Here is a 19,311-nt window from a genome sequence, read left to right on the forward strand (position 1 = left end):
AGAAGTGCTAACATAGTTGTTTCGCTTTATATACCCCAGCTCTGCTGACAGGTCTGCCTCATCATGTCAGTGCCAGTTCTGATTGGTTTCCTGAAAGAAAGTATCTTGTGAGAGGGGATTCACTCTCTGTAACCATACACCCCTCTTGGTTTTGATTGACAAGGCTAACTTTGGAGGCACAAAAGGGATTCACTGAGGAAACCTCAGCTGTTCCAAAGCTTTTGGTTTATAATTCAATTTAGTTTATGAAGTGCAGTTTACAAGCCATTGCAAATTTCCTAAGTCATAATCACAAGACAAAGAGAACAATAAAGAAGCATTTTAGCAGGGCAAATGGACAAGTCAGAAGTCATCATATCAGTGAGACTCAGTCTTACTTTCTTTCATTATAAAACATCCAAGAAGCCACACCAAATGCATGTGTCAATCACTAGACTAAATAAGTAAGCTGAGCTCAGACAAGTGGCTGCACACTATTAGAATACACTGTTTAAACTTTTTATTTTGCATAACTTTGAATTCTAAAATTGTGTTAGGTAATACATAGATTTGGTGCTCTAGGGTTGTTTTTGTTTCTTTCACAATTTTTCTGTTGGATGTTCCAAGCAGTTAAGCTTAACAAACAGTAGCATACAATGTGCAGAAACACAAATTTTGTGAAATTAATTTGACACAGACAAATACTGTCATTTAAAAAAAAGATTTTAAGTCTAACTGCTTTTTTCTACACCTGTGTAGGCCTTGTGCAGACCTCAGACCATGGAACAGCATATTGGTTTGTGAACTTCCATTAGCCCAGCTTTGTCACTACACAGCTAACTGTGCTATTAGAGTTGCTGCTGGAACAGACATCAGAGTTAGAAGACTACTCTTGTTTATGGCTGGAATGGGAGGTGTTTTACCACATTACCTCGTCTGCCTGTTCCTATTCCTGCCTATCTAGCAAACTCTTTAAGCACATAACTGGCTCATAAGAAGACTTACTTAAAATTATTTGCTTAAAATCAAGCATGTGCTTAGCTGCTTTGGTAAATGGAGAACTTCAGTCTGAGGTTACCAAGTTCCACATCGAAAAGGACCTCCCTGAGAATGCTGAGATAAGTAAAGACAGATTGGAGTTCTGTACTATCAGCTGCACTTGTGTTTGAAAACAACCTGAAGGAAACCTCCAGCAAGGGAGGCAGAAAATGCCAAGGAGAGAGAGAGTTTCACTGCTGTGATTCCTGCAAGGGAGTCATAATGCTATAGTTTGCAGATCTGAAAAAAATAAGAAATTACATATTGCTGTGATCTCATAAAATAACTTCAGAAATTTGATCTGCTCTTTAATTTATCCATCTCATAAGGTGGCAACTTCATGGCTACTCTAGGCATGCAGCAGTATCAACAGCAACACAAATGGGAGGAACAGTCTGTACACTGGTACTACCTGAACCATGGCTCATTTTTAATTTCTTTTTGCAAATAGATTTCAGAGAGCCTAATCATTCTGTACAAGACTGAGAATGACAGCAAATGCAATGAGGGGGAGGTCAAGCTAGCTTATACCAAAAAAACATAAAATATCCAAAGAATCTTGTGTAAAAGATATAAAATTTCTATTTCTAAGTAGAGACTTGTTAAATTAGCAGAGAAATGTTTTTCTCTGTAGCTAAACACTTAAATAGTCAGTGAAAAATCCAGCTTGAAGAAAAACACAGGCTAGTATTTGCAAACTAAAAAAACGCAGGCAGCTTAATGATGATGTCTAAATCAAATAAACAATTAAAATTTTTATGAACATGTGATAATTTTTAAATGACAGAAATATAAAGCCTGCCACTTTTGAAGTTATGAGATGGTCAGAAGTTTGTGTGTTTCTATTAACATCAAGTCAACAATGACTGATAACAATAATGTTACAAGGGAAAAAATTTCCTGCTTTCAAATACTTAAAGCAAATAGATTGTATTTTAAAAAATAAGTTCCTTTCTGTTTAACTTTTACATCTGTTTTTAATCATCTGTTTCCATTCCAACAAAAGCTTTTACCTTCTCAATTTTTTACTTTTAATACAGAAATGAAATTGAACAGTGGAATATTTAGCTCATGTCCTCAAGGAAATATGAATTATTTATCCTACATGCCTTCTGTCACATTTATATCACATGATTTCTACATGTTTAGTGTCACATAGTGTACCCACAAGAAAAATCAGAAGGACGACTTCAGTCATACTGCTGGTAAAAATGATGTTATTTTTTTTCTCTAGCATCAAACAAAAATCAGATCCAGATAAGACTTTTTTGTCAGGAAGATATTTAAATTTGGGATAGTTATGAAAATTTCAGGGTCTGCTTGCTTCAGTCTGATACTGCTTGAAGTATAAACTATGTATTGCCAATGTTAGCATATGTACTACATAGTAGGGCACAACACATTTAAGGAGTAGCAGGTGATGTTTAACACAGTGAAACGTTGTGGTGTGAGCACCTGCAATCTCTTTGTATGTGATTCACTTTGATTAATTGTAATAATCCTAATGACTTGATCAATGGAGCTGCCTTACTAGGCCCACATGAAGATGCCTTGAAAGCTGAAGACTCTAGTCAGAGCTGAAAGACAAAATTAATTATTTCTTGAACACTTAAAATTTCAAAGTGCCACCTAAACAAGTTTTTACTGTGCTTTTTTGAGCGGAATTTCCTAATACTTCTTTTAAAACTTCACGGTCTTTACTTTTCTTCATTGTTTGCCAAACACTGGTAGTTTTGTACTACCAGTGTACTCTGCTGTAGCGGCACAGCCAATGTAGCACAAATCCTGCTTTCTTTCCTGGTCCCCTAGTCTATCTACAAATGCTAATTTGCAAACTGAGTAAAAAAAATTAGTACCTTTCCCATTTCCTTCTTTACTTCCATTTTCACTGTCTCCCTTGGTTCCGTTCTTTCCTATACAATAACTATTATATCTCCTTTTATTTACTATTTTCATTTTACTCTGTCCTCCGATCAACTGTGTGAACCAAGGGAGTAATGAGATAAATAATTTGGCCACTTTACATAAAAATTCTCACTGATAAAATGCTGTCCTAAATACTTATAGAACTGACAAAACAGAACCCAAAATATATTTATATTCTTGCTGAATTTCCATTTTTCCAAGTACACTTAAGAAAAAAAATTACTTTCCCTTCTCCTACCCACTTTCTTTCTTTAAACTTAGAAATAATTAAAAAATTCTAAACTGTTAAATCACTAAATACTGACTTGAAATCAAAACATATTTCAACCACCTTTATCAACTTCCCTTTCCCTGCTAATACTACAAACAATACTTTGTAACAAAACCTTTAAAACTTTAAATACAGGCTATAAATTGAATTATACGCATGAGAATATCCACGTTTGTCCGCTGCAGCAGGCTTCTGAAAGGCTGCTACATTTTCAGGTGCTAAAGATTCTTATTTGAGCCACTGTAATTGAATATGCAAGATACACTAGCCTTTTTCAATACAAACTAAAACCTGCTTGCAAAAAAGTGTTACTGAAGAAGGCACTGTCAGTTGCTTCCAAAGTAGAAAACGTAACTAAGGCACTAAGTTTTGAAACGACTTTATCTGTTTCATATGGGAACAACTTATTGGAAATGGCACTGCACATTATCAGGGTCCCTTTTCACTAACTTCATGATGATAGGAGTCACTTACATAGTCTCACTGGAAATACCTAAGAAGGAGATTTACAGATGTCACTTTTGACAAGTTTTCCTTGTATGTTATTTATATATCATCCTCACACATTTACATATGGGGAACAAGAAAGAAAAAAATTTACATTGTCAGCACTTCACCTTAGAAAGCAGGCCCTACTAACAAAACCTGGCCCCTGAGTAAAGAATATATTTATTAAGTGTTCTGTTTCCTTCCACAAAACAGTAGTTAATGTCATTATACTGGGGACAAGTTTTACACAACATTAAGACTGTCCTTAGCATTTAATAGATACACATATTTTGTCAAATTTGGAAACCGTTTAATAAATACATGGACATCTATGATTTTTAAAATGAAAAGAAACAAACACACCATTTTTCATAATGGATCCATTTTCAGGGAACACTTGGAGCAATAGCTGTGTTCCTCATTGGCAAAAGAAGGTTGATGGATTTTTATTTATTTATAAAACCCACTTTCTACTATTTTGTAAGAAAACCATAACTAAGAACAGATATATAGGTTTCGGTTTGCCCCACGTATTTAAAAAAGCATCGAAACTTTTTTTCTTGAGTGTTGTTTTGTGAATCAAGAGGAAAAAAGCCTCAAATATTAAAGTTTTTCTCACAGTCTAACAATCGAGGAAAAGCAAAAAGAATCCAGTACTTTAAATCTGGTGAGCATCCAAGACCAGCAAGCACTGAATTCTACACTTTAATTTTTACAGAATGAATTTCTAAATAGGAAATTATATATGTCACACTAACAGATTCCAGCTGAGAAAAGAACATTAATTTTATGGGGTTTATAATTTGGGGGGGAAGGAGGGGATGGACATCTGATATGTACTTTGTCAGTCCTCTGAATGTGAGTACAGTTAGAAACACAATTTTTTCTGTGAGATCTTTAAATCTAAATAACACGTGCAAACGAGGGGCTTAGATGGGAAAAGTAATTGCATGGGATCCATAAGATGTTTGACACTTGTCTTCATTCCATTTTGGAAAAATCTGTGAGAGATACAGGGTAAATATGCAGAGCAAGTACCTCAGTCTGCAGCTGCTATATTTATATGCACATATACATAGCCTTGTGACTCTTCTGCAGGCAGGATGCCACTGACTTTTCCATAACGTCAAGCAAGTGATTTATGTGATCAGGCGAAGACATGTACATAGTATTTTTTTTCAGCTCATTTCCTCTCTCTGCCTGTACTTTAACTTGGAGAAAAATTTAAGATTCTGCTATGCAACCTGCACCTTGATGGAGAAAAATATCTAATGTTTTGATATTATGATTTAAGCAATTCTTAAATACATTATTTCAGTGCCAGTTTTGCACAGATGACATCTACTTGGATGAAGCGCAAAAATGCTGCACTGCTTAAATCCCTATCTGCTCTCTGTGAGAAGTGTGAGTGCATTGCTGTGGTATGCAAAACCAGAGTAGGTCTAATCAATGTGAATATAAAGAATGACAGAATGTTGGACATTGTGGTTCTTGAGGAATTCTCTTATTGAAGAGTCCTTGGCTATACTAAAAACGTGTTTTGAAGCTAGCACTAATACAATTTCGTAGTCCACTCCTTTGAACTGCAATGACAGGCACCAACTGGAAATGGACTGTATTGTCACACTAATCTAGTCCTGAAAGCAGAAGCATTGCAGTGAATACTTCTCCATTATGCCGCCTTAGAGAGAGACTTTCTCTTCCCTGAAGATATTCTTGTTACTAAGCAAGCATTAGACAAGGTTTGCTAATATTAGTAACCACTCCTTTTGGTGCCTGGCCTCCTAGAAGTGTCTCAAAGCTGTTAGAAATCCGAAAATTAACACTATTTAATAAACTGAAGAATTCTATAGTTATACACTCATTTTGGTTTAAATCCTAATTCTCTATACTAGCTAGTGGGAAGACCTATTAATGGAATTAATACCACTGATGGAATTTGTAGAAGAATACCATAGTGGGTACTAAGCAATCACCAAGGAGATCTGTAATTTTGAAGGCGAATATTTCTTCATCACCTTCTATTAGATTTCTCCAACAATCCAGAGCAAACCCACAAGAAACTGTATAATCACTGTCTAATAAATGCTCTACACAGGTGAATTTTAATATTGATTTATTTTTAAAGGAACAAAATACAAATTTTAATCTAGATATATATTGGATAGCACCCAAAATTCATCTGCTCCTCACCCGTGGCCAATATCTACTAATGGACACAGCAAACAACATGAACTTGCACAGGGATCAGGCATCTTGCAGTTCAGTCCATCTTCTCTTCCACTGCATCAGGCAGAAGAATGGGATCATGTCTCAAACTGAAGTTAATCTCTTGTGGCCTCTCAAATTCAAGATGCACTCCTTGGAACCAGAGTTTCTCTTTAAACCTGTTTTAAAAAGGTCAGTTAATATTGTCCACATTTTTAATGGTGGCACAGTCAGTTCTTCGTGGTTTTGAGAAAACACAAGATTAGAGATGAAACAAACAGTAATTACAGAGAACATAAAATATTCTAAATCTCATTTTACTGATCAGAAGACACTTTTGGCTATAAACAACAGAAGGTAAGAGAAAAAAATAGGATAAATCTGACCTTTCTGTATGGTCTACATGGTTTAATCATACTGAAGTCTCTATGTGCCTTAAGTAAAATTACAATGATCTGGCTTGTTTTTTTTTACTGCCCTATCACAGCACTACAGAAAAAAACCTGAACAAATTATGTGGGATCAACACTTTGTCAGCTGGACATGAGGCAAAGTGTGCAGGCAGCTCACAAGGAAAAGGACAAAGCCTTTGAATCAACATATGCAACAACGTTCCTCTATGGTTACACGTTGCTCTACCTCTAGATAGATAAACTTCAGGAACTTAAAGACAAAATAAAACTGCTCTTCCTTTTTTATCAGAGTCTAAATTCATGAGGCAAGATTTCATCCTGTGCTAAAAGTCACCACAGGGACTAGTGGCTTCATGCATCTCATTTATTTAATCTCAAATTGCACAGTGGGAAGTATTATCTTTAATCAATTAATGAACAGTGACAGTTCCTGTCTTATTAGGATTGCTACTTACTCTTCTGAATAAGACTTGTCTAGTAGAAACCTTTGTTTATATATTCCGTTGATGAAACTTCAAGTAGCTCCATCAATTTGAACTCCTGGAACACTTTGTGCCTTTGAGCTTTTCAAGCTTATATTAAAATCTAGATTGAGATGCCTAGATTTCAAAAAAATATTTCACTAAACATAAATACCTTGCAAAGACTCAATGTTCTAATGAATTAAAAGCTCTTTCATCTAAAAATTAAATATCTTTTGATGAAGAATTAAGTGAAAAAGGCAGTCACATATTATGCACATAATGTACATTACCCCAAAATTAATAGATTAGGAAGAGTGTTTGATGTGTGCTTTGTAAATTAAGGTGCTTACAGTTATTGCAGCAGTACAAGTTGTAGCATGGAGTAAGATGCAAGTTACCTTACTGGAGTACATTCAGCCACTGGCCTTTGATCTCCCTCATGTGGTGGGTGGGCTTGTACTAGCTCAGTTGTGGTGACATTCACTTCTTCTGAAAAATATCCATCTTCCCATTCTGGTTTAGCCTGAGTTACACTGGAAGTTTTGGGGGGATTGTTTTTCCCTGAAACAAAATATGTACATTAGTGGGAACGAGTTGCTCATGTAATAAGGCAACAGGGTGCCAAAAAGCATGCAGCTGGCAGGACGAATCACCTATCACTGTTACGAAAGCAGAGCAATGTGCCTTTCCAATTTCATTGCTGGCAACACACATGTATTTCCCTGTATCAGCAAGGACTACATTTCTCTTTAAAAGGTAATAGGTATCTCCTAATTTCTCAATCTGTAAAAGAAGAGAATGTGCATAAGACATAATTAGTAGCATAAGGCAATATAAATTACCTTTCTCCCAAGAAAAATTTCAAGAACATTAGAACATACACTGATATCTCCAGATACCACTTTGATATCATCCTTTTTCCAGAAGACATGTGGTTTGGGCTTTCCATGTATAGTGCAATGCAGGATTAAATCTTCTCCTTCTTGTAGAGTTCTATGTCCAAACTTTTGTATGAAGTTTGGCTGTTTTCCTTGTACTGAAAAAAAAGGTAATCAAATCAATATTCACTGTGTTTTAAAAGACACAACTGAAACAAGTGAAGAAAAAAAAATCTGTTCTCATAAATTTCATCACATTGTAAGACAAAGAGAGCCTTTACTGATGCCTGGAACTCAGGATAACTTGTTTGCAAGACAGTTAGTAGGCATGTATCATTTATCTACCTAATATAAAGTTTTCTAAAAAACATGGATATTAAGCACCTAAGAATTTCATGCATCAGCATAGTGATATTAGTTCCATGGAAATGCTGAAGAATCATGTTGTTTGGTAAGGTATTAGGCAAGTCTATGTGAATTATTGTTTCAGTGAAGGCAGATAAGTAAATATTTCACACAAATTTAAGTGACAAAGTCATGAGAGCAAATTTTTTTATTTAGTGCATTGTTGTACATCATGCTTTCTTCACTTTCTCCCCCCCTATTATTTTAGTTAAAAAAAAAAAAAGTTATTGAAAAGATAAAAAGAATTGATATTTGCAACAAAAATGAAGGGCAGAATGAGGCCTCTCTACCACTTCAACCACATCACTATTTTGGCCATCATTAATACTGAAACCATGTACTACCACATCATCCAGTACAAATTTGATTCAGATGAAGGATGGGCAAGTAATTGCTTTTCTATTGCAAATACCCAAAACACATGAGATTGATTCTGTGCTAGCTTCATGCCAACTCTGGAAGGACAGATGACACCTGAGCCACTAGAAGGACTGATCAATACAAATTGACCCATCAAAATTGAAGAAATTTTAATCATCAGCATCAGTTTGTACTGACTAAAAGCACTGCTTTCTGTGACTTGTAACTTAATGAGCTGTAAAGGTGTATTTACTGAATCACTGTACTACCACCTGAGGTTCCACTCATATTCCACCTACGAGGTTACTGTAAAAAGAGAAAACAACCTCAGAATTCAGACTAAGTATTCTTGAAACAGGGAATATAAAGCAGAAGATGTTAACACAAGAAGGACACACAAAGACATATACTACAACAAAAATGAACTTTTTGCATCTCTATCACATAAAGAATGTGTCCTTCTTCCTCTGACATAAATTGTACCTTCTTTCCAAATTATTTAACAAAAGTTATAACTGACCTTCTCAGAAACAGAAAGTTACTGAAATGTGTGTTAAATGACAGAGCTTGAAACTGCCATGCCACCCTTACTCCACTGTTTAAGGATGAAAATTTTTTCTTTATGCTATGATGGAACAAAAATCAGCTTATCACACACAGGTGCACATCAACTTCTGAATCCAAATATATTGAGCTAAAGGCTATTTTTGCCAAAGGTGGGCCTGCTGGCATAATGAGACAGACATTTTGACTACTGTATTAATAAATTCACTTCTTAGGTGAGCTCTTAATTGCAATAATTTTATTATTATTTTAGCTGCTTTTCTATTCTTCCTATGTACTGTAGGACTGAGGTGATACTGTAAAGCAGAATAACATAAGTTTTACTCTCCTGTACTTGTGCTAAACTGGTGTGACCTCTGTATTAGCCAGCCAGAGCAGCTCAGACAATTCAGTTCGTAGCTGTTGAAAGTTAGCATGTGCAAGCTGCCACCCCTATTGCTTTGCATGCACCTGAAGCCCAGAAATTTGAGATCTCCAGCTTCACTTCAAGAAAGAGAGCCAAGTTTACAGCCCTGCCTACTCTTTGCAGGCAGTTAGCAATAGGTCACAAACAGAACATGATTAGCTTGTATTCCAGTGGAAAACATTAAGTGGGTTTCAGCCCCTCCTTGGGATAATCTTGGCTGGATTCCACTACTTGTGCAGTTTGGATTACCTTGTGAAGTCATGTTGCATCTCATACCAGAATGGTTTTTACCATAAAAAAAAGAAGAAAAACAAAAAGAAAAATCTGAGTGGAATGGTGACAGGTGACAGTGATAATGATCAGACCACATCTTGACTTTATACCAGTAAGGCAGTAGAACATAAAAACTGAAATGACCAGTTTCTAGAGAGCAAAGAGAGAAGTATGTGCAAAAAAACCCATGAAGTGACAGTTCCTACAACTCTTTCAGGCACAGGCTTGACCTCAACAGGAAACAAAGTTTGCTGTAAAAGACTTCATCATCTGACAACAACCTTCAAAATAGAATGGATGGTTATATTTCACCAATGGTTTTCCCATGATATCATAACAAAAACTCAGAAGAAAACTTGTTAATTGCAACTTATTTCTTGGCTGGACATCCCATGAACCATAAAGGTTAGAAAGAACAGATCCATTCCCCCACTGTGGGAAAAGATAATCAGGTAGTCAGTGGTACTGAAATACCACTCTTACAGCTTCAGACAGTAGTTTTGTCAAATATTAAATATTCCACGAGTATACTGGTAGGAACCAGTAGAGTTATGCTGCAAACTGGCAAATAAGCACGGAAAAATCATCAATCTGCTGCAATGGAAAAACTACAGGAGGAAAGATCACCTTCATATCTGTCTATCACGCAGCTTTCACCCCTGCCTCAGATCTCTCTCACACACATGTAGTACAGGTCAAGCCAAATTGGTTTTAAGAGCCATTTGTAAAATTAAATTGCTTCACAGTTATTCTTAATCTATTTACTCTAGGCATGTAATTTCCAATCTCTGGTGTCTTGAAATGTGATATTAGCAATTTTATGAACTTCCTCTGTCTTCTCCACAAATTAGGCTAGGCAGATTCCCACCATGCTGCTTAGAGACTTTGTATTTACTCAGCATTACTCTAAATTAACACTACACTTTAATGTTTAGAGATTTTGTCTCAGTCAAGCTCCTAACACAAACAGAAAGATTCCTTTATTGGGAATATTAAGTGGATCTCCTGACTCAATTGATCAGAAATATCCATAATCCAGAGCTCCAGTCTCCTTGAATACCATTCTTAACCTCTTTAAAGTCTTGGCAGTAGTTTTTCAAGACACAGTTCCTCTGGACCACACACCAAAATTACTCCTTTACCCTAGAAAAGTCTCCAGAGAAAGGTGCAGAAGTAAGCATACCTTACCAGTCATTTGGGAGGAAGTCACCTTCTCCATTGCCGCTCCAGCCACATCTGATCCAATCTGCGTAATGACTCATCCTCTCTTTGCCTACTGACTCAAACATGTGACCTCAAGCTGCTTCTCTTGAAAAATGAAAATAATTAATCCCTTTCCCCCTCCAAATTTAGGTACTTTGTGTAAACACCCCTTTGTAGACAGGCAATATCTTTCACCATTTTCCTAATCGGTGTCTGCATATGGGGAAGGAGGAAGGGAGTGTAGGTTAGTTATATGCCCAATCTCTTTCTTGTAAGGATGGTGGGACTGAGGCTTACATCTTCTCTATACGGGAGCCATAGGGAAGATGAAAACACTTTGGGATCTTGAAGTAACTATAGGCCCAAAACCGTGACTGTGATGAGGGGAAACTAACATTGTAAACCAAGAAAGAACCAGAACAATACAAAACACCTATACGTATTCCCTGCTCTACAGTATGGCTAAAAGAAGGAGGAAGTAAAGCATGCATAGTATAAACTATTAAAAACTCCATGAGAGTGGGAAACACTATGTTAAAATTATTGCTGCAAAAGAATGAGTGGTTTTTTCCTTCAAAGAAATATTAGTGCATCATGAGACTATATCACTGTCACTCCCTTATTTTCTTGGTTTTTTTAGATTATCTAAACAGAGCATAGCAGGAATTTTCCAGCAAATTTTTTTTAAGGACTCATTTGAGTCCTTAAATAAAGGGTATTTAAACCCAGATTGCCAGCACAGCAGTAACCAGTGTTGATTATGTCTTTGTTTGCAAAGCAAAACATTAAAACCAGGAGACTTTCAGAGTCCTGCTGTGCATCCAGTATCTCTAATCACTCTTTTTGAAATCTTGTTTCTTGCAGCAATTAAAATTGTGGCTGATATCCACACACCCATTAAAAACTCCATTTAAAACTATTCCTGATTGAAAGTAGATGCAATACCACACTCACAAAATCAACTTGTGTTTACCTAAAGTTCACAGAAATGTCCAAATTCTCAGAGGAAAGTTTTAACAAACAAACAAACAATGGTATTATATATTTCTACAATGATTTATTAAGATCTAAATTACCTTTATCATGAAATGGAAAATACACTGTAGGAAAACAGGTGAAATTGATACCTGAGAAAATTCCTATGAATCTACATTTTTGGGAGATGACGGAACTTAGAAAGTGGTTCATTAAGGGTAATACCCAGTTAGTTAGGACTTACTTTGTTTCCCCATCTGTTCACCACTTCCTCCTCCTGCTCCCTCTCATATTGCTGTGAGGTTGTATCATGATGAGAACTTTTCCATTTTCAAAGTTACAGGAATTTTGCAAAAGCCGCCGTCACTGGGCCAAAATATCTGACCCTCAGCAATTACAGTATATATTCTTTTCATAGCATGCTACACAGTAAAAAGTTTACTTCATTCCAGCAAATTATGCAAGAGAAGGTAAATATTCCCTCTCTAAAAATTTTCCACAGCAATGCAGTTGTAACACGAAAGCTGATAACCAAAAGATGCAGGAAAAATCATGTAGTTCTTTGTAAAGTCCTTTTACTGTATAAATACAACAAATACTGAGGCTAAATAATGAAGTTATATTTGAGGATTTATAAATTGAGTCTTCCATTGGCACAGTTACATCATTGTTATGAAATATTTAAACAAATTAGAACTTTATTTTAAAAAAATATTTGTGGTTGTCCTTTGCAAGAAGGAAATGCAAACTGTAGGTGAACAAACTACTGGTTTGGATTTACTACTTTGAAGTTAAAGGATAATTCTGTTTCACTTATTTTTCTTTTTTTATAAATTTGAATACACCTTTGAATATTTCTGCAATTTGGTTGCTTCTGTTTGAAATCAATGTGTTAAAAATTTTAAACGTGTGCAAAAGCTCATGTCAAATTATTAACTTTCTTCTCTTATACTAACAATTTAGAGGATTATTAGAAATATTTGTATCTTTATAAGAAGACAGAGAAAATATGACGGGCATCTACTTAAGCAGAGTGGAATGCTGGAATGTTTCATTTTGTAAACATTTGTTCTATTGTATGTTAGATGCCGCTGACACAAATCCTGATGGTTCTGAGTCAATTCTGTAGCACAATCACAACTCTATTGGAACTACTGCAGCTTTCATTTATGGGTCCTATATGCTGGGCTGAGACAGATTTAAATCTGGTCTATGTTAGTTCAGTAAGGAATGGTATAATGCCTTTACTAAGAAGCTTTATCCTAAAAATAAATTTTTTTGTAAGCATACGAGAAAACATGGCTGGAAAAAATACATTCTATGTTTAAAAAAACCTCCAACACCCTCCATACCCCATCCCAAGAGAAGACATATCCTAAAATATACAGTGATCTGAGCACTGCCTGGCTCTATATTGACATTTAAAACCTACAGCCATTAAAACTGTTTCCAGTGATTTGCAATGCCTACATTTTTCGAAAGCAAAACTCAGCCTCAGATTCTAGAAATATCTTTGGAAGTTTTTATCTCAACATCACTATGAGAAAGTAAAATAAGCACTTAAAACTGCCAGTAAAGAAACAAGCAATATATCCATTTTGCCATAAAAGTGGCTTGGTACATATTGTGAAAATGCAGTGTAAGAAAATAAATTTAACATGTGATGATTAAGTCCAGTGCAGTCAATATTGTACTTATTTTGTGAATAGCCAGTACATTAGTGATACACCAATATAGATGACACACAGCATTATCCAGTCTATTCTTGCAATAGGTGGCCTGTTACCTTTCACGTGAAGAATGGCACTTGATGAGATAGTGCCGTTCAAATTTTTAGCCCGAACAACATAGAGGCCAGCATCTTTATCACACACCTTCTGAATGAACAAAGTATGCTTTGTCTCCTTTTGTAAAAGCTTTAAGTGCTCATCTGCAGTCAGTTTCTGGCCCTTCTTGTACCTGAAGCAGAGAGTCAGTTTTCAAGTCAGAGTTTTATCTCTTCATGTCACACAGAACCTTGCAAATTCAGGCAATCTCTGTAACACCTACATTAACAGCAGAGGATAGAGAACACTATTGTGCTCTCCTTTCTCAGTTTTGAAGTTAATCTGTCAATATGTATGAACAGCTAAACTATGCAAATTACTGGATAATACATCTTAACAGTAGAAAATGTGGTTCTGAAAATGGTGTTCAACGCACAAGTCACACCTCTCTCACTGCAGTATTAAAGAGGTTACCTGAGGGCCTGGGCCCTTGGTTTTGTGCTGAAACATTTTTGCTAATAAGGTCGTTAGTTAATCCAACTAATGAAAAGGTTCTAAAAGATCAACAAAAAAACGTTCTAAACTTGTATCCTCAATATAAATGACAGTCAAGAACCTTCTTCCATCCCAGGCCACTTAACATTGACTTAGTTCACATCATCAAACAGGATAGAACAATGCATCAGGAGTTACTCCAGGGAACTGCTGTCATATTCTAACACTTGAGGATCTTTCACCATGTATTGGTATTGACTCCTGATTTAAAAATGGAAATTAGAGAAAATTCTGTCTCTCCTTGCCTCATGATGTTTCAGCACAGGCTACATTTAACCTAACACAAACATGAAAATATTTTTCCACATGTATAACCGAAAATATTTCTACACCAGTACAAAATACACATTATTGGTGAATTTTTAATTTAAAACACCGACTTTTTTTTTCTGTTCTCATGAATTTCTAATTTGCAAAATTATTCCAGTTGAATGCTATCTTTTTGAAAGACAATCTATCAACAGTATATATATTTTCGAGTTAAATTAATGCTCTCTTACAATAAAATGAACATCTTGTTTCACCAATAATACTCCTCAATCTGTACAATACTGGTATTTAAAACAAGGTAACTTTATTGATACCAACAGAGTATAGCACCAAGGTTGCAGTGTCCAGTATTTTTCTCAGTGCCACTGAAAAAATTTCAGTTTAACAAAAACTTACAGTTTAATTATTTAAAAGCGTAATAATAATATTAACATCATTTTTTTCCCAGTAAGAGGCATATTTAGTTTTAATACATTAAAAGAAAGGCCTCCATTGTGAAAGACTAATGGAATAAGTGGAGAAAAGACAAATGAGGTAAAATCGGAGGAATGCATGCAACAACATATAGAACTAGGACAAAAATCTTGAAATCCTGCCCCTCTTTAAGTCCCTATTCCTTTTGGCAGGGCATTTTTAGACTTTAAATGTTCATATTACATCATCTGTATTTCTCACAAATCCAGCATAAAAGTAATCTAAATCCAGTATAAAAGTAATCTAAATCCAGTATAAAGTAATCTAAATTGACACATAGCAATTAAGAAAGAGATAGACCATGCACACCAATATATGATATAAACTGATTCTGTTAGTGTAGATATTTAGGTGGGTTTTTTTAACCTGTAACCTGCCTTGGTTTTCATAACTGACTTTCACATATGTGTAACTGTGTCCTCATCTATATGTAGTGACTGTATAAATATTTCAGTGTGCATGCATATCTATGTGTCTGTCCATACATAGTGCCCAGAGCCTGGGAAAATGCAGGTGAATTTATTTATGGTAAATCTGAAGCATGCAATTATTTTAAGAAGGCATTGAACAAGTAGAATGCCATATTCCAGAATATGAAAACTATATGACGCTTTTCCTTAAAAAACCTTGGGGTATGTTTGCAGTAGTTTGATACTACCATTCATAAAATTTGGTACAGAGAGATTATTTCAAGTTGGTTAATTGTCGAAAACAATTCTGAAGGTGGAAATCAGGCAGAAGTGTGGAGTAGAAAGGATACAAGCCATTTATTCTAGCCTACAGATTAATTGATTTGGTTGTAAGAGGTTCATGGTGGCTCACTTATAGGTACATTTACTACTTCTCATTGTAAGCTACCCACCATGTCAGTGTAGGCTCTGGGAATCCCGTTACTTCTACTTCCAAAGTTACCGGAGAGCCTTCCATGACGGTTTTGTTAGACAGAAGCTGGGAGAAGTTAGGCGCCTGTCCAGTTAGGCTGGCCATGCTGTTCTTTTCTGAAGAACTTTTAATCTCTTCTCGGGTAACCATCTGCCTCTGACAGCTTCTGGTGGCGTCTGATTGAAACACGAAACCTGAGAACGGATCAGGCAAAGCATGTAGCCTGTCCTGGGGTTTAGTACAGTTACTTAAGGCATGCAATTGTTCTTGTGTTTCTGACATGCTTTTATGAAGTTCAAGGTGTTGTAAATGTGTTTTGCACACTTCACTCATCATGCTTTGCACTGGTTTGGCTTTTATAGGGCAGGAAGCCGTGCTAGTTTCAGATATTCCTTGTGAGCTGCAAGTCAAAGGAGATACTGCTCTGACTTTTGGACCAGAATCTGTTAAAGAGAGACAAAAATTTTCGAAGTGATCTGATGGGCTTTCCATTCTATTATTTGTAGCATCAGCAAAAGCAGAATTTGTTAAGAGGTCAGATGCTTCCATCAGTTTTATCATACTAGTGGTTTTCTGCATTTGCAAGCTATAGGAACTGACATGCAGACTATGAGAACTACAACAGCACTGCTCTTCTAGCTCTGTTTCAGAATGTAAGAGGTTGGATTCTGGTGTCTCAGAAAGCGGTGGCAAAGAGATATCATCAGGTGATATACACTCATATTCATCTCCGGAGGGTGTGTCTTGTGCCAGGAATTCAGTCTGTAAACTATCCTCTTTGGCTGAAGATGACAGCTCTGTATCCTGTGAAACAAGATCCTCACCAGCTGGAACGGCTGAAATATCAGCCAATATATTCCTCTCCTCCAATCAGGAGGGGAAAGAAGAGAGAAGAAAGAAGGAAAAAAAAAGACAAAGAGTTATCATTCAATACATCCCTTGTCATGCAGAATGTAGCAACAGTATTTCTTCTAATTAATCTTGATGTATTCTGAGAAGCAGAAAGAAATGGAAGAAAGGATAATTTTTCAGAAAATGTTGCAGCAACTTGCTGGAACTTCAAACTGTTCAAACAGATTTTAGAAGATATTATTAAAACTATGTATAAGCATTTATTATAACAGTAACAATGAAACAAAAAGTACCTTTCTACAAACAAAGGGCAACCTGTGGATTTCCTGTAGGTTCTGTTTATGTGAGCATTTGCAAGGGGAAGGTGGAGGAGGAGGAGGAGTAGGTGGCCTAATTACATTTTAATGGAACACAGTTACATAGCGACAAAAATATATTAACATCCAACTTGTTGGACTTGGTTCTTTGAGAAAAAAGAGTTGTCAGTCATGCTCAAGAGTTAAATAATTAAACCAACACCTCTATAACATTTTCCAAGCATTTTATATTTCTGTCTTTTTTTTTTTTATTTTGCCAGCTATTCCAAGATCCTGCCAAATATTAAAAAAAAAAGAAATGTAAAAATTTTTTTTATGTTAACTTGGATCCAGGAAAAAAAAAAATCCCTCTCATCATATTTCAAAGAGAATTGGGTGAGGCATAAACGCATTAGTTTTAATCACAAAGCTTCAAAGACGTTATGTGCTTTGTTAATTACTTCTCTGCCTCTTAATTTTTATATGAATGTAATCACATATTCAGATTGATGTCAGTTGTTCAAAGGCTCTCAGCAAAGGTGTGCATAATGTTTTCTTAAGCTACCCTCTCATTGCTGACTTCTGTTCACAAATATGTAATCTATTAAGCAATGTTTCTATCACCTATGAACTGCCCACTCACATAAATTGGGTGATACACTGAATGTCATTGCTTTCCAAAACAGGTCTCTTTGGCAGTATCCAGTACAAGAGTGTGGTGGTATATTTATTTTGGTTTTCTTTTTGCTTTACTGCTCTAAATATGATCTAATAATTAGTACAAAAAATTTTTAAAAAATTATAAGAAATAGAACCTCATATGTGCCCTGGTCCTCTAGACATGTTAATATATGTAATAGTTTTAATATAGATGCTTTTCCAAGTTATTGCATTTGTTATTTCAAAGCAATGTGATTCATGCCAGATCTATGAAATAATGACTGGAAGGAGGTTGGGGCTTTACAGTGTCTATTTTACTAAACAATTCAATTTAGTTGTAAGATGAAGTTCAAGCTTCCCACAAGCATCCCCTGATGAACTCTGACCCTTGAAGAGATGGGAAAAGACCCTGGGGAAAATGCTGTGGAAAAGAATGGCAGGTGAGCTGTGAGTGAGCAAGCTGCCAGATAGGCTTTGGCAGCATGGGACCAAAAAAGCAGGAGGATCAATGTACCATAAGAAGGTCTAGCACACTTTTAAGAAGGTTATATTTGAAGCAAATTAATATTGCAAAAGCAGCTTGCAGAAGTACAGACAAACTCAGAGATTTTGGCCCACTATACAAGGTTCTAGTGAGAAGAACTTGCCACCTCTTTAAGTGAAGTATGGAGTGATGAAAAGGGTAGAGGCATCGTAGTTGCCACAATTCTCATATGATATTTGCGGTTTCGCATACCCTTGACTTCTCTCCTTGGCAGCTGAGACTCAGTCTGATGAGGACTGACAAAGCTGTGGCTTAGCAAAATAGAGCTATGGACATCTGCTGAGGTGATTCTCCTGAGGGACACTCTTTGGAACAGTCACAAAATTTTGAGTGAAATCTGGGCTGCAAGTCAATACTGAAACTCCCACTGACTTGGAATGGAGGTAAGAAAATTAATTAGGTTTAATTTTGGCTCATCAGATTACAGGGTATTTTGTATTGAACTGAAGGGAATGGTATTATTAGCTGAATTTCTAGAAAACATCACTGTTTAATATCTTGTAGTATTTTTCTATGTTAGCAGCTTGCAAAATGGAATTTTTAGGTCTTTACATCTATTACAAATGGATCCTACATTCCTAAGCACTTAGATATATTACCACCCACTCCAATTTATCACTTTTTTATGTAGCAAATGATTTACATTTACATCCAGGATCCAAAAACTTCAAAATATTCTTTAATCTAAAGTAATTTATCCCATGAAATATAGCTCTGGCTTTGCTTTGCCTGTATTTCTAAGACTTCATTTGTTCATTGATGATTTGGAAACTTTCATATTCCTTTATTGTATATCCATGAATGAAACATATTTGTCTGTTTGGATTTTTATCATTCTAAATGCATACTCAGTCTTCCCATATCTAATCTCCTTTTGTGCATTGTTCTCAACATGCATGCAATCACTAATTTGGATTATTTATGATCTCTGATGCAGAGAATTTTGGCAACTGAAATGGAACTTAAGTGTTTTGAGATGAGGATAAAGACGATTATTTGATGGTGAGTTCTGTTATTTCTTCTATAGTGTCATAACAATGTTACAGCTAATTATCTTTGACATGATGTCTTAGTGAACTGCTGACAGATGTAGTTGTGTTCATCATTGTTGCTCTGTTTCCTGTTATTCACACTGTTGTTAAACTGAATCAATGTGCTTG

The 19,311-nt window shown here is 35.7% G+C and overlaps 1 protein-coding gene across 4 annotated transcripts in view; it reads right to left on the minus strand.

Moving 5' to 3' along the window:
- Window positions 1–5,802: 5,802 nt before the first annotated feature.
- Window positions 5,803–19,311, minus strand: part of CCDC141 (coiled-coil domain containing 141) — a 71,254-nt gene continuing 57,745 nt past the window's right edge. The window contains exons 25-31 of one of the 4 annotated variants that reach the window (XM_019290139.3): window positions 16,516–16,663; window positions 15,780–15,975; window positions 13,639–13,811; window positions 7,670–7,824; window positions 7,442–7,571; window positions 7,187–7,349; window positions 5,803–6,090 (exon numbers count right to left, since the gene is read on the minus strand). In XM_019290139.3, coding sequence (XP_019145684.1) covers window positions 5,967–6,090; window positions 7,187–7,349; window positions 7,442–7,571; window positions 7,670–7,824; window positions 13,639–13,811; window positions 15,780–15,975; window positions 16,516–16,663 — 1,089 coding nt within the window. In that variant the 3' untranslated portion in view covers window positions 5,803–5,966. Of the gene's footprint in view, window positions 6,091–7,186; window positions 7,350–7,441; window positions 7,572–7,630; window positions 7,825–13,638; window positions 13,812–15,779; window positions 16,664–19,311 lie in introns of those variants that run through there. The other 3 variants (XM_019290138.3, XM_019290137.3, XM_010407289.4) reach the window with 3 other exon arrangements.

The sequence above is a fragment of the Corvus cornix genome, chromosome 7 (genome assembly GCF_000738735.6).
Source record: "Corvus cornix cornix isolate S_Up_H32 chromosome 7, ASM73873v5, whole genome shotgun sequence".
Taxonomy (NCBI): domain Eukaryota; kingdom Metazoa; phylum Chordata; class Aves; order Passeriformes; family Corvidae; genus Corvus; species Corvus cornix.